At 34.7% G+C, this 26,756-nt stretch overlaps 2 protein-coding genes across 20 annotated transcripts in view; both read left to right on the top strand.

The window, feature by feature from the left end:
* The first annotated feature begins 35 nt into the window (after positions 1-35).
* On the top strand, positions 36-26,698 carry LOC112573407 (trichohyalin-like). 19 transcript variants are annotated; one of them, XM_025253742.1, is made up of 18 exons: positions 36-115; positions 1,339-1,481; positions 3,056-3,139; positions 3,264-3,413; positions 4,451-4,528; positions 4,753-4,878; positions 6,700-6,783; positions 7,416-7,490; positions 10,156-10,278; positions 11,189-11,311; positions 14,182-14,319; positions 15,095-15,226; positions 16,575-16,994; positions 22,832-22,921; positions 24,715-24,816; positions 25,510-25,560; positions 25,787-25,864; positions 26,585-26,698. In XM_025253742.1, the coding sequence occupies exons 2-18, from the start codon at positions 1,398-1,400 to the stop codon at positions 26,696-26,698; spliced, it is 2,052 nt and encodes a 683-aa protein (XP_025109527.1). In that variant the 5' UTR covers positions 36-115; positions 1,339-1,397. The 19 variants fall into 19 exon arrangements, with proteins under 19 accessions (XP_025109527.1, XP_025109522.1, XP_025109520.1 ...); XM_025253737.1 differs by lacking the exons at positions 16,575-16,994; positions 22,832-22,921; positions 24,715-24,816; ... (1 more) ...; positions 25,787-25,864; positions 26,585-26,698 and adding an exon at positions 20,045-22,553 and having other exon boundaries at positions 3,267-3,413; XM_025253735.1 differs by lacking the exons at positions 16,575-16,994; positions 22,832-22,921; positions 24,715-24,816; ... (1 more) ...; positions 25,787-25,864; positions 26,585-26,698 and adding an exon at positions 20,045-22,553.
* Positions 26,625-26,756, top strand: part of LOC112573410 (centrosome and spindle pole associated protein 1-like) — a 31,671-nt gene continuing 31,539 nt past the window's right edge. Inside the window, exon 1 of the mRNA XM_025253755.1 lies at positions 26,625-26,694. The gene's annotated coding sequence lies outside the window, so the exon portion shown is untranslated. The remainder of the gene's footprint in view (positions 26,695-26,756) is intronic.

Genomic DNA, 26,756 nt, shown 5'->3' with positions numbered 1-26,756 from the left:
CCACTCATTTACGCGTATTCCTGTAACGAATCAATGCGCATGCCCAGGAATCACATTTTTGTTGTCAGGTGCGCCAAGCAGTTCACGAAATCAGAGGAATAATGGGCATGTGGAGGTAAGGGGTTGGGGGTAGGGGAAACCTACAGAATCAAGTAAACTTGGCAAAAGAGGCAAATTTCCTGCTTTAATATCTTGATGGGGAAAAAGTGCTTAATAATTAACAATATCGTTTTAATTATCGCCGTTGCTAACTAAAACAGTTGCTATATGGCAGCATTTTGTCAACAGTTTTAACTTTAGTGAATAAAGGGAACTACTTTAATTACACTACAATAACATTTACTCAAGTTTTTGTATCAAAATCTAAACATTTGGTATACCTTTATTGTTTTGTATGGAATTTTACAAGTTAATGATACTTGCAGGCGCAAAATAGCTAAAAAGTAAAAGTGGCAAGTACAATAGCGATCACAGTAACAGTAATTTCTGGCAAAATAGAAACGTTTTTTTTCTTTAGGTTCATAAAATAAGGAATATATTTGGTATTTGTAATGGAAGACATGATAAAGTTTACAAAATATGGCCGAAGACAGATCACACTGCATTATTTTTATGTACTGAAGTGCTCCCAGGCAGGTAATGGCTTGATCTGTTATAATGATTGGGCACCTATACAAATATTTTATCCAAGTAGTTAACTCAGAAATGGTTAAACAGTAGTATTCACAAGTCAACAAGCATTGATATTTCAGGGATAAATGGATTAAAAAGGAGGCCATATCTTGTAAATAAATTTGCTAAATATATAAAAAGTCTAGAAGAACATTATCGTTCAGACTACAGTTCCACTACAACTGTTTCTAATTTATTGGAATCAAGTTGAAGTTTGTGTTCTATAGTATCTGATGTTTTAATGCTGTCTTTTGGTTTTAGGATGTGTAACTAAACCATGGAGATTGACTTGCCTCTGAAAGAGGTTCATTTTTCTCAAATCAAAATTGCATGGTCACTTTGTAATATCAGGGCTTCTGCTTGCGCAAAAAATTGCGTACAGTACGCATTAAAAGTTCGGAGGACCCCTTCAATTTTCGTCAATGGGGTCCCCTTCAAATTTGGGCGAAGAACAGGGACCCCTTAAAAATCTGAAGAAGGGGTCCCTAGGACCCCAAAGAATTTAGCCTTAGCAGAAGCCCTGAATATGTCAAAATATTTTAAGTTGTATAAGTATCATAATCTCCTTTAAGGAGAGATTTCTAAATACTATCACAAAATTTAAACCAGGAAAAATCTCCATTTAAAAACAATTTCTTTTCATGGATCTTTCTATGTGCTTTTCAGACTAGCACTGGCCATCTTCTAAAAAAATCAACAATTTCAACAAAAAGCTTGTGAACAACATGACTGCTGCGGTAGACACTGATATTGATGCATTCATCCGTGAACAGAAACTGAAGCTGGCCTCGGAGAGGCAAACTTTGCATGTGAGTAACTGTCCATCTTAGTCCTACCAGTGGTTAACCTTAGGTGAGAGGCAGGAGTGGGTAATTGTCCTATGCACCACCAAAATGTTTTCCTATTTGTGTAATAATAAGATACATATTTAACAGACTTATTTTCTTTAAAACTTTCTAATCTCCTTTTCATGTTTTCATAAAAGCCCCACTATTTTTGATCACAGCATGTATTTATTTAGTACCTAAAAGTCCCTTGGTTCGTCCTCTGCAAAATGAGCAACTATATTATATTTAATAATTTCATTAATTGACAAGGACATATGGTGCCTTTTGCTTTGTCTTAAATCCTGGGAACACATCAAGACCCTTGCAGTACTGTTGCAGGCTTTTATCTTGCTTTTAACATGCTAAATTATATGATGTGTTTCATTTGTGGTTTACTTTTGCTTGTAAAATATAACAGTTAGTTAGACATAAGTGAGGATGGAAAATGTCATTCTTTTGACATTTAATGACTTTAGCAGCATGTTCGTTCCCTTTAGTTTATTGTGAGATATTTTTCTGAACACTAAATAGTCTACAATGTTCAATTAAGATTGAAAAAAAGATGTTTCAGAGTTTTGTCATATTACTTTTCTATTTCATATTACATTTTGCTGTCTTTTGTTGTTTACTGGCACAAGTGGTTGTTAATGTATGAGTATATATTTTACAAACAAAATGTACAGTTTTTAAAAAAAATTGTATTCACACTGCTCTTTATATACATATATTGTGCATGTATTGCAGTTTTTATTATATTGTTTGTGTCGCTCTGTAGCTATTGTTCTTCTTTTGCTATTATAATTTTAGCATGTTATTTGTCTTTTTTGAGTATCTTTGAATTCAGGTATCCAAACCATTTGCAGATAATTTTGCATGTTAGCAAATTTTTTTTGATAAAGTTTAATACTGACCTGTGTCAGAGATGCTGAGAGATTAATGAACATATTTCTCATTAATTTGGGTCAAAAATGCTTGTGATTTTAAATTAAATTTTGTGGGATTGGCATGAGAAAGAATGCTAAAGCTTCAAGCATTACAACGAATCTTGTTTTGTAATATATTACATAAAATAACTACTTGAAAAATAGGGGTCAGTATTAGTATTATATTAGTGTTATGAATGAAAGAAAATTGTCCATTCAGATTTTGGAAATAAGCATTTTGTAGTAAACTTATTCCAGTCATTTGAAAATAACTCTGGATTTGTATCAGCCTTTACAGTTCAGAGTTTCTGGGTGAACCACTGAATAAATAATGTTCGTTTATAAAGGATTGAATTGTAAAAAAAGTAAATACATTGACTCTTTGTTTTAGACATTTTTATTTTATATGATACTTTAGAATTTTGGTGCATTGTAAATGAATGTTTAAAGTGTGTTTGGTATAGAATGCGCATTAATTTGTGAGTGTATTTTTGGCGAAGATTTTTGTTCATGTTTAAGGAAAATTTATCTGTGCTGTCTTTTAAGCATTGAATTGTAATGAAGAAATGGATTTTAAGTTACTGGCATGAGCAATGAAGAAATGTTTGGAATGCTTTGCAATGACTCCTTTAGCAAGAAGATGACAAGCTGATGGCCAAACCAATACATGGACATTGGGACCTAGATGGTGGAAAAGAAACCAGATTTGCCGAACAGGTGAGAAGTTTTTTGAATATTTGGGGGTTTTGAAACTAATTTTAGCAAGGATAACATGGTAGAATTTAAGCACTGAATGTATGATAAATTTTTACATTGCTGATATTTTATTGTTTATTGACAGAAGGATTCTCATGAGACCAGTCACCATCAGCAACGGGTTCTGACACCAGTGCAAGATGTAGGACTTCCAGTTGGTCAGTACCAGAAAAAGCGCCTAGCACTGGATCAGGAACGGCGGAAAGAGTACCAGGAATACTTACGTCAGAAACAGGTAAAAATGACGTCATCTTCATGTCCTGCCAAGAGAGTTGAATGCTAGATCAAGCAGCGTAGACTACTGTACAGATTACTGTTCAAATGATCAGCAATGATTTTTTTTTTCTTTCGGCTTTGTGAAAATGGTCACTGACACTTACCAATTAGACTGCAGACTTTAGTTGATTTGACCACCAAGTACATCACAAATGAACATACTCAGTGGTCAGATTCTGTATATAAATGACATAAAACTGCTATTTTGCAATATGAATTTTTTGTATGATATATGTAGCTTGCTGTCATTATTATTATATAGTCCTGTGCTGAATGAGCTACATGCAAATGGAAACACAATTTAAAAATAATTTTTAAAATATACATCTAAGACCCTAAACTAAAATCAATATCACTATACATTCTTGCACACATAAACAAACAATAAAAGAGAAAGAGCCATGGTTTCGGAGAATACTACATGAGAATTAATTTATTTTGTGGTCAAATCAGTGCATGGATGATGTGGTTTTAACTGTTTGATTGGTGGATACATGTTTACATTTTAGGGAATGTGAGTCAGAAATCAACCAAATCATTTATGGTATCTGGTAAAAGCAGCTTTAAGCTCAAGCCTCTTACCTCAACTGCCATTAAGATGTTTCTTCTGCAGCTGAAAAATATATCGAGAAATGTTCATTTTATGTATTTATTTACTAAAGAGTAGGCATAAATAAAGTCATAAACCATATGAATTTAAATGCTAACCTTATGATTCTGCTTTTCGAAAATAATCAAAAAATAAGCAGATAAATAGCAATTGCATCACAGCCAATATGAAGATTTGAGTAATGGTTTTTAATGTTAAATGCAGTTCATGAATTGTTCTTCAGCCTTTAATTATCATGAAGTCAGACTGTGCAGCTGTTATGTAAATTTTAAAAACATTTTAAAAAGTTATAAGCAGAGTGAAAGAAATTGCATTTGATGATTTATGTATTCACGAAAAATATGGTTATGTTTAGAGATTCTGTTAATTATTCTTGTTTCTCCCAGGTGACTGACAAAGGAGCAGACAACTCTGACAACCAATCATCTTTAGACTTGAAAGCTGTGTCTAGTGAGCTCACCCAGGTAGCTGTCATAGGGACTTAGGAATATTTTCAGTTGGCATTGAAAAAGTTTGTGCTGCAGAAGAAGTGCCATGGCACATGATTTCACTTTTCATGGTGTTTGGTTTATCTGATCATAGGACATTATTAACAAACAGGAATATTCTTATGCTGGTTGCTCCTGAGTATGTTCCATTGTTTGAACAATACATTTGCTGTTTTGAAACACGAGTCCTTACTGTGCAGAAGAACAACAACAAACAAATTCATTCTGGAGGATACGAAGGGCTGACACTAGGAGGGTATGAGAAAGTAAAAGCCAGGCTTCGTGAAGAACGTCGTCAAGACTTCTTGAATATGCTTGCAAGCAAGGTAGTCATCTGCAGCATGAAACTTAATATCTGTTGGAGGATTTTGCATGTTTTCACTTTTTTATTGCTTTTGGACATTTTCTCCATTTTGTACTGATGTTTTGTTTATATGTGGTATGAGCTGGATATGCCCAGTTTGACATCTGACAGTAACTTTTCCAGTTGTAATGTTATGGTCAAATTTTAAATCTATCACTTAGAATAAAATTTATTTGTGCAGGGCATTAGACTAGCAAAATGGGAAAGCTTGTATTCTTAATGTACCTTTAATAGGTTGACAGCCTTATATTTGGCAACAGGGATATAAATCACTTTGATACCATCTCTCCCAAGCTTTCCTTGCAACTGCCATTCATATTCTCATCCCTCTCATTCTCTGTGTCATTAGTACCATGTCAGATTTTAATGTTGTGAGGAGCATTTTTTCATTTGGAGCTACAGATAATGTCATAGAGAAAATGAACATCAAAAATATGCACGCTCAGAAGTAATGCATGCCAGCCTAATATACATCATGTCTGAGTCATGGACAAAAACAATCATCCTGTCAAATATTAGAAACAGTTTGTATTTTAGTAGGTTTCAACAACTGACGCAATCATCATCACACTGCCTTATTTATAAGATTGCAGGATGACATTTTTTTGCGCCATTTTGGGATAGTCTGTTCAAAAGTACTGTTACATTGTTTCAGCAAGTTTTGAGTGCTTTAAATACATATAAAACATATATTAGCTTGGCCATTTGACAAGGTATGGAGTGGAAAAGCTCTGGATATTGTTAGGACTAAAAAGAGGTTTAGAAAAGCATCAGAATAAATTAGCATACTATCTTGGTTCCCACCAAAGAATAAAAATATAGCAGTTTTATCAAGTCAAAAATTGCTTCATACATCACTCTTAAACATGCAGGCTTCTGTGCACCAGCAAAAGCAGGTGATGATTGTATTAGGATGTTATAAGTAGAATTTATTTGTACTGCTAATAATTTCCTGATATCTACACCTCAAATTTCTACATTGTGGAGGCATGTATTTTTATGTTTTACGTGAGAGAAAATATATAAAAAATTGCTATATATTATTGTTAACAGTAAATCTTTTCCTTATTATTGTCATGCATTAAAAGGGCTATTGCTTTTTTTGTATTTCAGGTATGTTTTTGAACCTGTATCTTTCTTAACTGTTGTATTTTTCAGAACTATGATTATTGTGTGCAATTACTAAAATTTAAATATTCGTGTTTATATTTTGGTCATTTTTAGCTATTCCCCAAACTCTTTGTAAATGATTGGAGATATTTAGCTCACATTGTTAAAGATTTTTTTCAATATCAGTTCATTATATAGTTCAGGCAGTCTGTAGCCAAATATAGGCAATGAAGTATTTGCTTTTTATATTGTGTTTATTGTTGTAAAAGATTTACATTGTAATATTTCCATAGATCTTTGTGCACTTTACAGACCACATGATGCACTTTGGTTTTTAATAAGTGATGGAAACTGTTGGAGGTGTTTTTTTTTTTTAAATTGAAATTTATTGGATGTTAGTCTCATCATTGGAAACTGAAAGAAAAAGTGTTGGAGAATAGCTTTACTTAAATTTTGCATTTGACTTATTTATTGACTATAAGAACTTTGCAGATCAATAGAGCAAAGCAGCTATTTTTGAACACTACTTTTTAACAAAAGGGGGAAAAGATGTTCTCCCCATTTAGTGTTTACAGCAATACAGATTAATGTGTAAAAAAAAAAAAGTAGTAGATTTTGCTTATATGACAGTGTGGTAGGAAGTAAATTATATCTATTAATTATGCCTGGCCAGCTGGAGAGGCAGTACCAGCGCAATACATTGGAGAACCTTAAGAAACAAGAGAGAGAACTGAGAGAAGAGTTGGATAAAAATGAGGTGAGGGGGTGGAGGTGTAGATTAGCAAGTAGAGCTTTCAGTGCCTGCTAGTAGAAAGCTGTGTGAACTTGGTGAAGGGTCCACAACATTTGTAATGCTATTTAATTGACCATGTTCATTGGCTTCAATGTTGCGTACATGTTATGCTAAAATGTATACTTTGTGTTGTGAAAGATTTGTAAAGAAATGTCATTTGAAAGGTTTGTTTGCATTTTTTTTTTTTTTGTATCTTCATGTAAGATGTACCTGTCATCTTTTCCATCCTCTTGTTTTGGTCCTATCTCTAACAGCATATTATCATTGCCACCACCACCACCACCACCACTCACACTTATGATCATTATTATCCTCATTAAGGTTTCTAATTATTGTTGGGAGGGTTGAAGGGAGAGAGAGGAATCTCAGGTTCTGTCCACTTGTCATAGGTCTCCAAGGTATGTTGGTATGTTGTATCTACTTTTGTCCTTTGCATCAAGCTTTTGTATATGGTCTTCTCATCTCTTTTTTGAGGATTCCTGTAGTTTTGTTTGGTCACAAGAGTAGATGCCTTGAAGAAAGTTTCCTGGTATTTTATATGCAAGAAACAGGCATACTGGGAGTAAACATTCCTTGTGGTTCATCTCTGTATCTAGCACTACCCAGGTGTTAAAAGTCGTCCCGACAGCGATTTGCTGTACAGACAGGAATGGGCAAAGAAACACACTGAGGTATCAGCAGGACGTTTTCACTATTGTGATCAGCTTGTCTGCATTGTGCCCATCAAATGACTTTTTTTGGAACATTAACAGCATGAAATAACTATGTGTGCTTCTTGTAATATTGAATATTAGCATATATGTTATGTGTCATCCACCTTTTCTTAACATTTTTGATTGAATCATTGGGTTTGTAGCTGTGTTTGAATATCTTTTGGCCTATTTTATCTTGATTTCTATTTGAGAGAAGAAATAACCTGTAGAATACAAATGAGTTTCACTAGATAACATTTGCATTTATGAAGCAGCAATACTAATGTATACAACTTCCTGATGCAGTTTTATGAAAGCCATTTTGTTCCTGGAGGTTGTAAAAAATACTAATGCTAATTGTATCACTACTGCTAAATGAGCACATCTTGCGGCACTCCTCAAATGTTTTGCACACCCTATCGCGATCAGAAGCACTAATATTTTACTCACATAAATACTAAAAATGCAGATAACATTTTATTACTAATTATATGCTCCAACTTATCTTTTCATTTTATTGCCATTTTATTTACCACTAGTTTAAGACATTTAGAGAAATAATCATTTATTGAGAATAAGCCAAGTTAGGACTGTTTCTACATCTACTAGATATAACTTTAAAATGTTCGAAAATATTTACAATGATTATTAACTCTCAGTTAAAATATTTCTCATTAAGGCATGAGTTCTTGATACCTAAAGATACTTAAAAGTAGCAAAACTGCATGTCTTCAATTTTAAGATTGTCTTACAATATTAGCACTTGTTATTTCATGTTTTCTGTTCCCCTATTCATGTTAGTTGCATTTTCATGCTTAGTTCACTATGTCTGAGTTTTAGCTGATCTAAGACAGAACAGTTTAAGTTATGGGTTTCCTTTTTTTATAATATTGTTGTTGGTTGTATATTGAAGGTTGTTGATGTAGAATGGATAATATTATTAGAACTTTTAAAAAAGATGCTGGCTAATAGTTGATCATAAAGAAGTCACATATATTGAAGTCACTAGCCACAGCTATTCTTTTAGAGCTGAGATTGCTGCTTTATGGTGTCTGCTATGCAGTACAAATTAGAATTCAAGTTTAGTCTTCATTGATATTAATTCAACGTAAGTTATTAACAATCTTTTAATAAAGTTATTTATTGCCAGAAGGGTATAGTCGAGCTTGAATGAAAAAAACTGTTTTGTCATAAGGGCTGTTGTCACGTTTTGGCTTTTTCTGTATTTTCTTTCTTCATCCTTTATTGGACTGATCTGGCAGTCCATACTGATTTCGCCATAGAAACTGAAAAAAACTGTGCTGGCTTGTAATATTTTTATTGAGTATACTTTAGAATTGTGAGTTGAAATCTTACATGTGAAGTGGGATAAGGGTTGTATCAGAACATAAATGAATACCCTGTTCCCTCACAAGGTGTCTCGGCAGCTTACCTGGTGCTCACTGAATGGTGCTTATAGAACCAGATCGATTTCATTTTGCTACCTTGACGTCTTCGTTCAAGCATTCTAACCCATTAGAACAATTACACACACACTTCCATGCACTAATGGTCAGTACATGCATACACACATGGTCATGGACATATGCACCTACACACGTGGCCATTGCCTGCATACACTCACACAATTACACATGCTTACACACAATCACACCCCACGGCCCTGGAGCCTTGCCTTGGACTTTAGGTGGGTTACGGTTACTGCCATCATGGGTCGTGGGTGGTTTGGCCACATTACTGTAAGGGAGGGGGAAGGATAGCTTCTGGGACATTCAACAGGGTGAGATAAGGAGTGTGGGTTGGGAGTTTCAAAGTCTTATCTGGAGTGAGAGTTTAAAGGAAGGCAGGCCAGCCGCTGAGTGAGGCTCTGAAATAAAATCTATAGCTGTGTGGTGAATACCACCTCTGTGGTGTTCTTTAGCAACTAGCCCCATCCCTATATAGCCACCAGGGATAGCAATGTTGGTTACACCTTGAAAAGTTATCATACTGGATCCTAATTACCAGAAGACACTTCTGTTTGTTAGAAAATGGCTTTTGTTGGTGATGGTATTATTGATATAAGTTGAAAGTGTACCAGCTGCATGGCCAGTTTGTGGTAGCCTGCAATACCTTTGAACACTCTGCTGTGTAGATGCATTTAGGAATGTTGGAGCACCAGTCCTGCCTTCTCATTCTTTTATTTAGTGATCTGTATGAACATGCTGTACAATGTATAATGCTTTAAGTCTGCATGAGAAAAGTAGTTAGCAAAGGAGTTAATATCAAAAACAATTTTGATTAAAAGAGTCCTTTTTCAAGTAGCCTAAAATGTCAATCTTCACACAAAGGCAATCCTTTCTAAATGAAGATTCTGACGTTTCAACCAAGCAAAAAAAAAAAAAAAGTTTATCGTAAACTATAAGCATACATTTACATAAATTATAAAGTGTTTACATAATTTATAAGCATATGTTAACAAATTATAAACAAATACTATTAAATATGATAAATTGTAAGCATATGCTTACATAAATTGTAAACATAAATGTATGGGTGTTAATTAGTATTGTTGTATTAGAGATGAGGAACATGAAATGCTTTCATATTGAGTGTGAAAATTGGGATCTTATGTCATGAGTCTGGTGTGTGACATATGACATAGGCTCAGAGGCCAAATCACCCTGCTGCTGATGTGAGCCCACTCAGATCCATGGGTAGATCAGACAGCGATCAAAGCCGTGAAAATTACAAACAACATTGGCAGGAAGTTCATGGAAACACTCAGGTATAATAGCCAAATACCAGGGATAGGAGGTGGTAAAGTTTAAGTGATATAGATATGAGTTTTCAATGTTTTTCCTTCAGGAATTAGAATTTTACTGGAGCTGCACTAATCCAAGAAGAGAATAAGATTCATGTAGGTAATGATCCTTTTAAAAGAACAATCAAGTAAGGTTAAAAAGTCATTATAAAGGAAGTCTTGGACCTTGATATATTCACTTTATATCACTCTTGATGGCATTACAAATTGTCTTTATTGGAAATATGGCCACCAAGAGAGAACATACAGGAAAATCTTTTGGTTTGGGTGGTCTGAAAAAACTATCATCATTCACTTATAAAGGTTTATTTCTGTATCTTAGAAGAAAGGCTTGAAAGGGGATTATGGGTTATTGGTGATGTATCGACATAATGAAAATATAGTATAGATGCTGGTTTGACAACATGGAAAGAATATAAAAAAGTATTACAGGATTTATCTTTAAGAGAAAAGATTAGGCAATGTTATAACAGATCCTCCTGGGGGCTTTCCTTAAAGTAAGCTGTACACATTGATTTGTCAGTTATTAGGGATATTGTTATTGCAATCCAAGGTTCTTGTGTGTTAAGGTTACATCTCTGGTATTTACTGTGGCAAGCGGTTGATCATTCATATTCATTTAGTTTAAGAAAAGGACTTTCTCGTCTGGTTTTTTCCTATTTCAGAAGATCTTTGTTTTAAAACCTTATACACTAAACAATTTCCCTCTTGCCATATATGATTGTTTTGCATATTAATTATTTTACTGTTGGGACATTCTGATTAGTTCTGATTATTAGTTTACTCCGGAGAGGCTAAAATATTTTCTGTTCGTTTCATTGTGATGGAATTCGCAGTCTTTTTGAATATGTTCTCTCATTACTCATAATTGTAGAGCAATGGTTTCAATCTGTCTGCTGCTGAGGTGACTCCTCGCAAAACCAAGGGTAAACTGGATGGAGGGATCAGTAGTCCAGATTATAGGCACCGGTGGCAAGAAGTGCATGGCAACAAACAGGTACACACTGGTTTTTGTGGGCTGCACAAACTGTTACTTTCTGACAGCTTGTGAAAGTAAAGCAAAATTTCCTCCTAGGATAGGGCTTGTATCTTAGTCACAATATGATCACAACTTCAGAAGCTTCTAGAAAAAAAATCCAGTTAGGAAATAACATTGATTTGTGAAGTGGCTACTTCCTCTTTATTTGACTTATTTCATGTTATACCTGAAGCTTATTTAATGCAGTTTGATGAGATTAATTCCTGGTTGAAACTTTGGCTATTTTTTGCAATTTATAGAAAATAAACATCTGGTCACTTACTTTAATTGAAATCACAGTGCACTTATTTCTGCTTTTGTGGACTAACTCAAAGGCTAAATGAACATATCGGTTGCAGTGTAAAATGCATACTTCCGCTGAGTTGATATTGGGATTTTCCATTGTGTGGTCATTAACCATTGAAATTGTTCCTATATAAATTTTTACTACAAAATCTATGCATTTCATGAGTTTATTATAGCTTGAACAGTTGTTGGCAGTTTCTTGTTAGTTCATTCTTGGCAAACCAGTAGAAACTGCTAATCCTTTTTTAAATTGTTATCATTTTGTGTGCCCAAATTTTGATTGTCATTGGTAGCACCATGATTTGAATTTTTTTATGTTCCTCCCCACATTATACCGGCATTTACACTTAAAATATATATATGTATTTATAACACACAAAAACTTTTATACATGTGAAGACTTACATGGTGGGATCTCTTTTCATGATCCTCACTTTACCTCTTGTGAAACATACCTCTGTAGCAACCTTCCAAAGAAATGGCATTTCGAGGAGAATCAATTACACTAATAACAAAGCTAACATAAACAGATGCACATTCTGGAAATCGTAGTAACCAGTTAGAACAGCACCAAAGGTAATTTGATTTGAAGGCAGCCATCAGGCGAGGAGAGAAACACTTAGAAGAGGAGGATTATATTGATGAGCAGAACAGATAATTAAGGTTTTGAGCAGGTGATTGTTGATTCAGTAGTGTAGAGCTGTAGACTGTCACTGAACATCTGCATTTTGTTTATTACCCATTGACTTGTACTGACTCCTTTAGCAGCAGATTGTTCGTATTTACTAGTGAAACTGAAAGGCTAAACTGAGTCGCACAAATCTGCTGGCAAGTTAAAGTGGCAGCTTTCAGTATGTGTCAGCCTAGCAATTTTTACTCATTTTAAAAAAGTGTTACATTAGAGCTATATAAGATAAAATACATCATTAAATTGACTTTACATCCGGCGTATGAGGAATCTGTCTTTGGCCATGTGACTGCAGCCTGAATGCTTTCTAATTTATAATCACCATGTGAAAGAGGTATATGAATATTATTTTCAAAATGCTGCATACACAGCATGACTCTCAGTATTTGATACTTGTAGCTAGTAGAAAATACACTATAATGGGCATAAATTACATGGATGTAAATGACTATTATTAGTGATCAAGAAAAAACAGCTACACATTTAATAAAAAAAATTGATGCAGAATTATTCACAGCATGAGGTCTTGATCTGACCATCGTCTTGAATATGAGCATATGATGCACTTTCTTATATAAATTATCTGTAGTCAGAAGTAAATCCTGCTAGCCAAATGTCAATTTTATAAAGATGCTTTTTGTGTTTACAATAACATTTGTATGGTGTTTATCAGTTGTTTGCCAAATCATCATTTGAATAAGTCCATCTCAGGTATGATGAACTGACTCAAATAAGTTAATAGAATAATAACTGTCATTGGTTTATCACACACATGCTTGACAATTTTTTAACATAAAACCTGAGCTTTATGCAGATTTAATGTTTTTTCTGTAGTCTAATCATATTGTACTCCAAATAACACTGGGTTTACTGTGACAAAAAATTGAGTTCAAGTATCACTTGGGGTCAATACCAAAGGGGTCAAATCCTGTCAATGAGTTAGCTTTTAATAACAAAACACCATGCCGTTTCATTCTTCAGTACTTGCCAATGCCATAGTTCCGTAAATATCTTTTATTTTTTTTTTCTGTGAGTTGAATTATTTTCCTTCCAATGAAAGATTAATTTGTATTTCTTAACCTTAAGAAAATGTAAAAATTTATTTGTAAGCTATTGATTATTAAACTGTACCATATGAAGTTATGTGCATAAATATGTATGGCCACTTTCATCAACATTATTATCTAAGCTTTAGTAACTCAAGAGCTTTTAAAATTTGGTTGCAAGACGTGATTAGGAGGGTCCTTGGTGGAGGTAAAAGCCATGAATATCCACATGTGTTAAGGAAATCCCTTTTTTTTAATTATACTGAGATTATTCTTTCTACTTTTATTAGTATTTACTGCCTTTCTTACCTCTATAACACAAATAGTTTTATTGGTAATTTTCAAAATATGTTTGCAAGTATATATTTGGTGATCTATGTAGTGATGATACTTCTTTTACTTAATGAATGTCTATATATGCATGCATCTCCCTCATTGTAAATGCATAAGTGTATTGTAAACATATTTTTATAACAGATATCATTCTAACATAGTTTTCTGGTAAATGTATATTAACAGCTAGATCATTGTTATCTAAATATTTAGTTACGTGGGTTTTTTTAACTTTGTATTTTTGCTGGTGATGTGGTATTATGCATTCTATAATGTATTATTCTTATCATAAGAATTAAAACTTAACATCCCCCCCCCCAACTTAAAAATCTAATATTAATTGTTTTGCATTTATATGTTGGGCCCAACTGACCTGACTTAAACTGTCTTGGGTATATGAGAGGGTAATAGTCAACAATAGCAAACATTCACACAAGCCAGAAGTTGGGATAAGCATATTGGGCTTTACTTGGAAGTCTTCAGAAAAGCATACCCGACGCAAGTGGGATGCACCAGTTGCCCCCTTCAATGGTTCAGTGCTGTTAAGAGATGTTGATGCTGATCAGCAAAAGTCAAAACAGCCAAGGAGGCCAGTCAACAGCACGTCAGTAGAGGTATACTGGGTTCTCACTTTAAGCCGCATATTAAAATTTTTATACAAAAAGGTCAAAAAGTTTTAAGTCAAATTAATGTGAATTCACAAACATATGTATTGGTGGCTAAAGAAAACTCACGAGCACTAGTGCCAGCTTTGTTCCAACAAAGCAAACTGTTGAGTGACATTGGATCTTATTGTATACATAATTAGCTAAGATTATTTACATTATGTACAAAATCATAATCGAGATTTTTTAAAATTTTATGTGAAAGAATATCTAATAAAACAGACATGCAGACAGGACCTTTTCATCCTCGAGTAACTTAAGAATCTCAATTGTGATTTTGCTTCCATGGAGTTTTGTTGCTCAAATTCTGTTTGAGGTTTTTTACAGTTTGGTTCTTGGTTCTTTTTTTTTCACTGTATTTACAAAAAAGTATTTGGTGTGTAATATGTTTTTCTTGATTATAATGTTGATTACAATGTTTGGCAGACAAACAGAAAAAAAATATAAAAATATAATAGCCTCAATCTCTCCTTCACAGATTCTTACACATTGGATTAAGAAATAGGGAAATGTTCTTCTTAATCATGCATTTAATATAAAATGTATTTATGCATAAATGACATGTAACAGGATACATCATATCATTTACTCATTCTGTAAAGTTTGTTAAATATATAACACTGGAGATTTGTGACTTCTTCAGTCCAGCGAAAAAGGTAGTCAGTGTCTAAGTAATGGTAAAAGTTGCCAATACTGACGTTACATTTCATTTCATTATTGTCAGTCCCAGCGAGAGGGTACACATACCCAGCAAGAAGCCAGTAAGGAAATGTCTGGCTTGCCCCTGGGTGAATATGAGGAAAAGAGAAAGACTTATGATGCCCAGCGGAGACAAGAGTACAGTGAAATGAGAGAGGTACATGTTTGTGCATAGGGAAGCATAGTTATAAGTAAATTGAAAGACTACTTTATAAGGCCATAAAGTTCAATACACTTAGTCTCTTACCTTCAGGATTTGTACTGCAGTTATTGCAAGGGTGCAGAATGCACAGTGTACTTACAACTAATCTAGAAGAGGGTGTTAAAGAGTCTGTGCCCCTTGATAAAACAGCACTTTCTTGCTAATCTCCCCCCTCCACCTGCCCCCAGAATTAGGAATATCTAATGGCATTTTCTTGACGTGGGTTTTCATGTTTCTATCATTCTTTGTAAGAAATTTACATCTGGAAAAACTAGATCTTCGAAATCTTCCTGTTTCTGTCTTAAGGGATGTAGTTCATTTAACTCCTAGTTAAAAGATTGGACTTACATTATTCTGGATTAAAATTATTGAATATGATGCATACATGTGCACAGCTCACTGTGTTGCTGAAGATACCACAAATATTTATACACTACATAATGAATGAATTAAGGTTTACTCTGATAAGTTTGGGTAAAAAAAAATTATTAGACTAGAAGTTAATAGTTAACTTTAGTAGTTTGATGTTAAAGACCTATTAACTTTCAGAGGAAGATTTTTGAACTATGTTTTGGAGTGGTACAGGAGACATTTTTGATCTCTCACTCACACACACACTTCATGTGTATGTATGTAAAGGAAGCCATAGATATGCCAAATTTTAAAATTAACGTCTAAAGTGACCATCTGTTTTAAAGCATATTTATTCATGCAGTTATATCTTCCCATTGTGCAACGGCATAAAGCACCAACAAATAAACAAACTTCCCATTATGCAGACAGTTAGAAAACAAAGAAAATTCATGATAGCTCTGGAAAGAGCCTTCTTCTGAAGAGCTACTTCCTTTGGGAAAATAGGAGTAAATACACCAAAAACTACAAGCTGATAGAAAGTAGGATTACAATAGGTTTTTGCGAGAGGTACATGATGCTTATTTCTACATCACTAGAGCTTTAGCCTCCTCTATATATGGTTGAAATAAGGCAGGAACTTCTTCTTGTTGTTACTAATCACCCCTAGTGGAGCATAGTGCCACAACTAAGGCAGCAACTAGAAGACACTAAATGACTCATTTTCTTGATAGGATTGTTTGCTCCAAAAATTACAATTTTATTGTTACAAATTTATTTTAAATGACATCTGATCAATCATAATTATTCATATTAAGTATTTGATGTGTGCGCACATTCATTTTGGAGAAGTAGGGGATTTTCTTTTTTGTATGTCAATGTGGGCTGCCATAACAGTTAAAAGACGTATTAATAATAATGAAGTCAAAAGGAAGGAAATGGTTCTCCCCAGAATCAGGAGTTAACACCCAGAAATAGGCAAACATGGAAAGAGCCATCACAAGAGGGGTTTCTTCCTCTTGGGAATTATGAAAAGGAGCAAGAAGATTTAAGAAAAACAAGAAAGCAGGATTACCTTGATTACCAACAAAAACATGCCCACGAATCTAAACGAATCTGGAAAGAACCATCCCAGGAAGAATTGCTTCCTCTTGGAAAATATGAAGAAACGAGAAGGAAAAGAAATAAAGAGAGACAAGATGAGTACAAAGAATTTCTAAGAAGTCAGCAGCAACAGGTTAGGAATCGTGCTTGGAAAGAACATCCTGAAGGGGATGCTTTGTCATTTGGACACTCATCTGAATCCCAAAAGCAAAAACTTGAACATGAGAGACGGGAGGAGTATAAAGCCTTTCTAAAAGAAAAAGTTGATGTGAGTGGCTTAGAAACAGTATACTGTTTGATTTTGTACTGCTGCTTGAGCTTTACTTTTTCGTGGATTATCAGTTGTTTAAATGCTAGCTTTGCAGTTATAGCAATAGGCATAGATGTGAATTTAGATGCACTTTCTTGACTAATTTAATCAGGATCTCTAGTGTCCAAGGGTATGCAAAGCAAGGCAGAAAGCTGGACTTTTTTTAGATATTCTTCAGATAAAATCTTTCTTAAAAACACTGAAGGGAAAATAATGGTATGGAAGTTGCTGTACCAATGATTGTCCCAGGCCTAATTGTTCTGAAAAGCAGCATACATGTTTCTGTGAAAATTGTGCTGGGTACTGAGTGAGTCTTTGTGATATGACAGCTGTAAATTTCCATGTAAATCCTAGATTTATTTCAAATGATTTATGCTCACTCACATACACTTACACTACGTGTTTATTATCTTATTATTAATTATTAATTATTAATTACTTCATTTATGTAGTTAATTTCCTTCCCTGTAAAGGGCGAGGGCTAAATGGAAAAAAGCATTTTCTTGCTTATTTTACCTCTCGGAAATAAAGAATTGTCATTGTCATTATCCAGAACATCGGGTTCTAAATGGTAATTATGCTCTTGTCAGTGAGGTTAGCTGAAAGTTTGATTAAATTTGAATTCCAGCTTTCTGCCTTTAGATTTATTAGTATGTCGAGGTGTAGTCGTGATTATCAGCCTACCCCTATATTGTGTGAATTTGTGGTTTGTGTTGTTAGAATATAATCCTACTTTCAGCTTCTTAACTAACAGGCTTTCTAGCTGTCACAAGTATTACTGACATTAATAATCCTTCATAGTTAATTGTCTGTTTGCTGCCCTGATTATTAATTGGTCTTTTATGATTAAAACCTGCATGTTTTATTACTTACTCATAAGCGGGAGGTTCATAGGAATCATACAAATATTGCTTAGAACTGTACATATACATTTTTTTGTTTGCTGCTTTGAACCTGATTTTTTTTAAAAAAGAAAGACCTTTTAAAACAAAATGTTTGAGGACATAATACCATAAAACGTGTGTGCTATATTTTAATCATTGTTTATCAAGAATATGACCGATAACAAACTGTATTGATTATTAAATGTGGTAATAAAGTTGCCTGAAACAGAAATGTACAGACGTGAGTACACGCTTGATACCAGCTACGAAGTAGCAGCTAGCACTTAAAAGTCTCAAGTGGCTAACAGTAATGAGTTGAAACTGAACATTTTACCTGTGGCCTTTTTTGGAAACAATATTTTTGCTGTTAGTTTTTTCCTAGTATTGAGAGGGAGGGGTTTTTTTTGACAAAAAAAAAAAAAACAGAGGGAAAGAAATCCAGTTTATTATATCTGTGAAAAGAAGTCATGGCATTAATGGGGAAATAGTAATAACAGAGATGCCAGTTTTCAAGATGTGCTTTGATTTATTCTCTTTTCACAGATAAAATTATTTGGTAATTCTTTCCTGTAGAGGTTTCCATTAATGTGTGAACTACAACATTTGGTATAGGGTGCACAATAAGGTGTTGAGCAAGGGAAGCCTACTTTTTAGATTTTGCTTCTTTTTTTTTTTTTTAAATTTTTGAGCAGGCTTTCAGTGCATTGCTGGTAACATAATACTTTGTCCTGCTACATTTTTGACTGTGTTCATAAATGTATTTTGTTTAGTTTTTAACTGACTAATACATTTGGTGCTTAAAAAGTTTTGCATAGAGAAGTGAAATGATGTTACAAACTGTACCTCTTTGAGCCAAGCATACTTTATGGTGTAAAGAATGACTTGGTCTGCAGTGTTTTAATACCAGCCATGTCTGTGTATGAACAGAAGTTCTTGTAAATCCTTTACTGGTCACCACATTCTTTGAAGCTATAAAAGTTTGCAACTCTCGGCCATCTGGTATAATGGATCACGTGCTATGAGTTGTTGGATACAGCGGCTAAGAGGCTGAATGCTAGGATTTTGCTGCCTGAGGAGGTCCATACTTGATGGATATGTGTATGGAATGGTCTTTCCTAGTGTTAAAATTTATGAAGAGTTGACAGTGTGACTGAGGAAGCAACGACATCATATTAAAGATAATCTTAGCCCTTTGAAAGTGCACCACAAGAGAGATGTACAGTTAAACACCAAACTTATAAAGGGGTCTAGTGTGTGAGGTTGAGTACATGTACATTGCAGTTTTTCCAGCTGATAGATGAACTCACTAGAAATTTAAGATATCAGATGCTGTTTTAAGTTTTAGTAAGTGCCAGAGAAATGTTTGAATCGTTAATTAAGCCTTAGTGCAACATGAGAAACTCTGTGACAATTTTATTTCCATACTTAAAAGTGGTGTCCAGACCCCACAGATGTTTTACCCATGGGGCCATAGTTATAAAGTGGTGGCAGAAATTCCTTGGAGTAAAGAAACATGATGTAGTGTCCACAGGGTCTGGGCATTTGTAACTATAAAAAAACAAGACCATTCTTGATTTTTGCCCTGGGGAAACAATTTACTCTTGCTTGATAGCTACACCCTGATCAATTAAGAATGCATTGATTCATAAAACTTCTGATCCATTTCAATTGTTTTATATACCTTAGACCAGGGGTGGGCAATTAATTTTCCCAAGGGGCCGGATGAGAAACTGGGATGGTTCTAGAGGGCCGGACTAATATAGTTAACTCAGTGTTACCCAGAGACAGGAGGCGGGCCGGCGTTTGCCCAGGTCTGCCTTAGACAGTCTTTCACTTCGATGCACCTTTTTTTAACTGAAATTATTTTATAAGTTTTTGAATCTCAGACCCATCCTAACAAAAGAGATATGAGTCTGTCAACTTTCCACCTCTTATCATTCTCATTTCAGCAGTATCTTAGCAGTATGTTGGTATCAGTAGATTTTCCTGTTTAAAAAAGTCTTCTATTCTTCTTTATAGCAACAATCTTTCCATTTTGGGAGTATTATATGTTTTGTGACATAAGTGTGTGATTGGAGAAATCTTTCCTAAACCCCAGATCAAATGAAGTATTTTGTTGGTCAGGGTCAAGAGAGGCGACAGAGAGAAGAACTTGACAATACCTTTGGTTTAATGGGGCTGGGCGTCCACCGGCAACCTCATCCTTCAAGAAGACAAAATGATGTGCAAGGAGCAAGTGACCAGTGGCAGACTTCTGGGACCAGGAAAGGTCGTCCAGACAGCATCACTGGAAGCAGAGCTCAGATAGATTCCATTGGAGACCTACTGCGCTGGGACTTGGGGCCAGGTAGAGTTGGGCTCACGTCTGCAGATCTGGTGAATCAGGCACTACGAGAAGAAAGGAGGCGAGAATACAGTTTGCAGCTGGAACAAGAGGACCAAAAACGTCGTAAGAAGATGCAGCAGAGGGAAGCCCAGCACCGGCAAGACACCTCCTTTCAAGAGGGTGACAGGCAGGAGAAATGGAGTGAAGAGCGAGAGCAAGAGTACAGACGAATGCTGACAGGAAAGAGCAAACAGGAGAAGCAGCAGGAAGAGGAGGCCGTGCAACAGGCAGGGTCTGTGACACAGAATCATGCCATGGATGTCTCCAGAAAGCCTTTTCAGGCTGCAGAAGGAAGACAAGAGTTTAGTACTACTCCACAAAGTCAGCAGAATTGTGGGTTTGCTAAAGAAAGACATTCTGGCACTCCATCTAGTGAGGGCAGTTTTCTCAGCCACCTTGGGTCTCGTTATGAAAATGAGAGAAGAAGGTTGCGTGAAGAAAGACAAAATGAATACAAAGCAATGTTGCAGGAGAAGGCGGTGCTAAGGAGAGAGCCGGTAGACCAGGGCATTGTTTCAGAAAAAGTGGGGGGCTCAGCAATTCGGCCCAACTCCAGCGCTCTGAGAGAGAGACAAAGAGAAGAAAGAAACAGAGAGTACAACACGATGCTGGATCAGAAACGGAAACAAAATGATGATCAAAAATATGGGAGCATTTTTAAGGAAAATTTTGAGGATAACTTCTTGAGTAGCTTGGGTTCTCGAGATGTTCACAGAAAGTGAGAGAATGTATCTACATCATATGCCTGTTTACTGGGGCACAAGCTTTAGCTTTTGCACAGGAGTGTTGCATAAGTGACACATATTATAAAGCTGCTGCTAGTTACTGGTTTTCAATCTTATTTTCTTTTTTTGTTTTCTTTCATGTATGTAGGGTTTTAAAAAAGGGAAAATCCTGTTCTAGAGCAGTATTTGCAAGCTGAAAAAAGAAGAAAATATATGCATCTTTAAACAACCTCACAGTCTACTCCATTTCTTGTTAACAACTAAAGAGTTATTCAAATGCTGCATATTGACTGCTAGGGTGAGACATAATCATCCTATTTAGCCTATCAGATAATTGTGCATGCTATCAAGTCAATGGGATATGTATGCATCGACACAGACATTGACATAAATTAATTTACATTTATTTGAAACATCCTATCTAAAACTTTGACATTCAAGAATATGAAAAAAATTTCATTCTGTACATTGATGTGTTTCCTGATGCTGATTTTCATGATGGTGATAAAAATAATTTTGATGATGTACGTGGATTGCTGTGTCTTCTCTTTCTTTGATATTGGAGATTGTGCTGAATTTTGTGTATAAAATCTTGTTTAAGTTAAGATGCAGCTTTTTATACCCAAGTTATCATGTTTTTGTATGGCTTTTCATTTTTTCGGTTTTGTTGTATTTTGACTATTCTAAGTACAGATTTTCTAAAACGTGATAAGTCCCACCTTATGAAAGCTTTATTTCATATGCTAAACATTAACTCTAAACTGCAAGATTTTTATGTACACAAATAGCCACAGCATAAGGCATTCACTGTGTAATAAATCCCAGGATTTTTATGCATAATCTGTTCTTGTATGCTCTTAATTTCTTTTGTGGTTAATCAGTTAATTAGAATATGAGAACTTCAGCAGTTATGATCTCTGTATTATGTGGCATAAGCTACTACTAATAATAATGAATTACAATTCAATGCTTGTGCTAACTTAATAGAGTAGGGTCTTTATCTGTTTTTGACTTGCTTGGTTTGCAGTAATTGTTGTTTCTTCTTTTGGGTGCAAGGCAGCTTGTATATTTATTGTCCCCATTTTATGAAGAAAAGATAATATATTTTTTCTATAAAATCTAAGGTACAAGTGATGCATTTTCTTCTTGGTTAAAAAATAAGAAAGCATTAACCTATGTTATAATTCAAGATTTTTATATTCAAGAAGTTTATATTCGAGGCTTACAAGATTAAAGTTTGTGAAATCTAGAATAAAGAACTGTTTTACAGATTTTGTTAACTCTATAAAATATTTTAAACAGTTTTGAGTTATATTACCAAAATGTAACAGTAAATTTTAAACAATCAAGCACTGTTTGAAGGTGCTTTAATTTGAAAGCAATTTTGTTCTGTTCATTTTGATATTAGTAATTTCCTTAGGATGTTATTGTTATTTGATTAATTTATTAATCTTAGTACGAGAAAACATACAAATACTATGTGTGTTGAGAAATCCATTGTAAAATTAAAGTTTAAACTCTGTTTTTGTTTTTGTGAAGTGTGTATATGTGATCTATGCAGTATTTGTGGGAAAATTATAATTAAAACTGTGAAATTATATGCCAGTATAAACAAGTTACCCAGTCTGCTACATACAAAATATATCAACAGCTGTTAGTAGTAATACTTGACCTAGTATTGTGTGCCTCCTTTGTAAGCCAACCAAATAAGCTAAGAGAAGATACAAATTGACAGAAAACAGTAAAAGCATCAACTCAGGCAGATTTCATCGATCTCATTGATTGGGTCTGTTTTAACAGCAAGGTGGAGGCCGACACAGCAGTCTAGTGAGAGAAACTGATGAATACAAGGCAAATTTTCCTGGCATGAATGAGAGCGACAATGCCAAGGTATGGACAGCATTTGATTCACCTCTACAATTTCATCAGTTTTATCCCATTCTTCAACTGACAATATTCGATAGGATGTACTGAGGCTATCATTATAATGCAGTACTAAAACAACTCCATTGTGCAGTCTTTAGCAGCATACATAAATGCATGTAGATGCTTCCATTCTAATGAGTTTTAAGTACTTGCAAAAACAAGTACATACAATTACCATGTACTAAAACTATTCTTACTAATAGAAGAATAGACAATTCTTAACAGCAGTGGCATGTTATTTTCTAAACAAATATAAACATGCGAACATATAAAGTTTTACAAGTTTGTAGACATTCAAAGGAAAAAATGCAAATGTGCATGCGTGTTCATCCATTTGTGAATCTTTCAATTGGCAATGAATTGTTTAAACTATTAAACTATTAAGCACTATTACACTTAGTCTGTCCTTATTTTTCTCTCAGTGATTGTCAGATTTCTTGGCTAATTGAACACCAGTTTTCTATTATAAAGAACTTTTTAGATGATGTATGGCATATTAGAGCCCTTAGCATTTCTACCCAACACACATTTCCACACAAACACAGGTAACATGCACACAAACTCATTAGGCCCAAATGCTATACATCGATGTCCAACTGGTCATTTAATATAAAATCAATGATTCTATGCGTTTCTCATATGCATGCATTACATTGTTATGATCAATAAGCTGTGGGAACTAGTCATTACATACCATTGTATTCACATTTCATTAATATAATATTCGACAATAAATATATGAAGGATTTAGCAAATTTAGATGCAGTATACCGAGATCTTGTGATGTTTGTTGCTTCTGTGGAAATTATTTTAGTTCGCAGAATATGTCAGCGGCTGTGAAAACTAGGCATCACATGCCATTGTAGTTACATTTCATTATTATAAAACATAATAATAAACATGTGCATGATTCAGTATGCAGTAAACTTGAAATGTTTATGACTTCCGTGGAGATTATTTTAGCTTACAGAATACATTGAAGACCTAAATCATTTAAACAGTGCCTGACACCAGCTTTGTAAGCTTGGACATGCTGAAGTACTTTCTTATTGTGTAGACTTTGCATAATTAGGCCATTTTGTTTTGGTTTGGTCTGATATTTTTATTTTAGTTTGGCCTGATATTTTTGTTTTGCTCTTTTAATTTTTATAGTTTCTTATTTTTATTTTTCATTACCATGACCTGCTAGCTAGCAAAACCATTGACTTCAGTTAGCACATTATTCTCTTCAGGGCTGCATGCTAAAATATCTTTTTGAAAATTGGTGAGATTAATGTCATTTTTATCCACATCCTGTGCTATTAGAAGAACTCTATATTCATCATTAGAGATAGGTGTTAACAGCAAAGCTAAGAATCAGCATTTAGCTGCTTTAGTTTATTATGTTACCTGGCTATTTCTGTGTGCTCAACTGGCATGAAACCCTCTGAGTCTGAGAGGAAGAGAAGCAAGAGTAGGGTATGCACTTTAATGCTGGTGGAGGTGGTGGTAGATGATTGTATCTTTGGAATTTGTGACTATTTTTCCATGGAAGGAACATGAAAGCAGCATTTATAACACATGGTTCGTTTGGATGCTTCCAATAACCTTAAAGAATTTAACTTTAGCATTTCATTTATTGAGTCACAGCAAGCACATTTTAGCTCATTGGACTGTACATCCAATATTATTTGCTTTCACTGAACTTGCTTGGCTTGGGGAACACATGGAGCACTTCTCACTGTTTGGTGCTTGTGTACTTGTTGTTTGTCTGATAGATTGAGAAAGTAAGGGAGCGTAATAAAGAGTACAATGAGTTCTTGAGAGAGAGGGGCCCTCCTCGGGAAAAAAGTCGATGGGAAGACCAGAAGGCTGGTGATGTGAGTACCGTTCACCATGATAAAGCATTATTACTAGATCTCATTCATTTATTTGTCATCTCTCTTCTCAATCACTGGACAAGACGGAAACAAAATGGCAATATGACGGGGAGCTTTCACTAGGTCTCTGTGACAGGTAGCATTTTCGCCTTGGACACTAAAGAAGAAATATTTTTTTTAAAAAGTAATGTCTTATGTTTATAATAAGACAATGTGGTTTCAGTGTCAAGAGCAATATGCTTACATTTAATTTTTTGAAGGTGCTTTATCAAAAATGTATATAAATGACTAGCTGAGCAGATCAGGCAGTTGTAGACTACTCACAGCCATAGGTGACGTGCAGAATCAGTATGGCCTTTATTATTTTTATTTGTGTGGTGTCAGTAAACATGCTGTTGATGTTTTCATCACATTGAAGATTGGCTTTATGCGCACTGCTAGGTGCTGTACTCCCTTAGTTGCACACCTCCGATCCCTACTATAATAGCACATTTATGAAGATTTCAAGATGACACTAATGATATAGCCTGTTCGTAAGATTTCATACAAATTCAGGTGTCATTAAGAGTCAGCTGTGTATGTTAAAATTTCCTTTTTTTGTGATATAATTCAATGGAATGTTAAGTACGATATGTTTGTGAAAAAAAAGTAATGATCAGAAGGCTAATCAACGTTGTTAAAATAACATTTCAGCCTGAGATATATGCCACACTTCCAGGACTGCACTATTCAGACTCTGCATTGGTCAGTATTTAAAACCCAAACCGCTATTTTATGCTAGTTACTGTGACATAGCACATGTTTCTAACAACTGGCTAAACTTAGAGAATTGTGAATTTGTTTTATTCTAGAAATGTTTTTTTTTTGTAATACTAATGTATGAATTTAATTATTTTATAGTTTATTTGTGAAATAAGAAGAATGTATGGTCATAGCAAATTTTATTTTTGTGCACACACTGGACCAACAGAAGCGGCGTGTGGAGGAACGTAACAGAGAATATAATGAGTTCCTCCGTAACAAAGAGGCCCATGGCAGGCAACCAAGGGTAGGTCTGAAGAAATACATGAAAAGATCATCTGTAGATAAAATAACTAGAGCGGGTCTTCAGATAGTAAGAATTCATATTTTAAGTATGAGCTGCTGCATTTTGCTCAGTCCTTACAACCGGCGGTCCGGTTGCGCAACGGTTAACGCCTGTCACCAATACACTGAAGGTTGGCTGTCTTGTGCTCAGCTCTCGTCTCGGGCATGCTGTTCTTTCTCTGCAAGTGACATCTGTTTACAAGGGCTGGCTGCCTTGCTGTGACATAGCTTTAGTTGCTGGCTCAGCGTAAAACACCAATTCCCCCACTCAGTCCTTACAACCAGTGCTAGAAAGGGATTGAACTGATAGTTTAAAGAGAACTTATGACAAGAAATTTTAAAAAAAGCTGTGCCTGCATGCAAGTGTGTGTGTATGTGCATGCATGCATATGGGCATGTTTGCATACATAAAATCATGCATCCATGCAGGTGTATCTTTTCTGGAATTTTTTTCCCTTCTATAAAATGTTTATTGAACACAGCTTGGGGATAAATAAATAATAATGTGATTCATTTTAGTCTTTTCAAGCTGACTTTGCATGAAGCATTTGAAGATTTAAACTTTATTTCATTCTCCTTGTCAAATTAAACACAACTTTCTTTTTTCAAACTGCTTCCTACAATTTGTGTGTTATGATTTGAAAAAGCATTTCTTTTTAATGAGGCCAAAATTTTCTTATAGATTGGAGAGACAGACATAGGAAAACCACCACCTGCTCCCCGTAAAGGATGGTCAACACCGACATATGAAGACATTCTAAATAGGAAGCGACAACAAGAGCAGCTGTACAGGTAGACTTTCTTTTCACCACCTATCACAAATATCATCTTCACAAGAACTGAGATTGGGGCTC

This window comes from Pomacea canaliculata, linkage group LG10 (assembly GCF_003073045.1).
Source record: "Pomacea canaliculata isolate SZHN2017 linkage group LG10, ASM307304v1, whole genome shotgun sequence".
NCBI lineage: Eukaryota > Metazoa > Mollusca > Gastropoda > Architaenioglossa > Ampullariidae > Pomacea > Pomacea canaliculata.
The sequence above is the reverse complement of the archived record's forward strand: the minus strand, read 5'-3'. Positions and strand labels throughout refer to the sequence as shown.

Coding starts and splice junctions, on each gene's coding strand:
- LOC112573407 (XM_025253735.1), top strand. CDS start 1,398: ATGACTGCTGCGGTAGACACTGATATTGATGCATTCATCCGTGAACAG. Junction 4,529..4,752: donor TGTCTAGTGAGCTCACCCAG/GTAGCTGTCATA, acceptor CTTACTGTGCAG/AAGAACAACAACAAACAAAT. Junction 11,312..14,181: donor AAGTGCATGGCAACAAACAG/GTACACACTGGT, acceptor TTTACTTGGAAG/TCTTCAGAAAAGCATACCCG.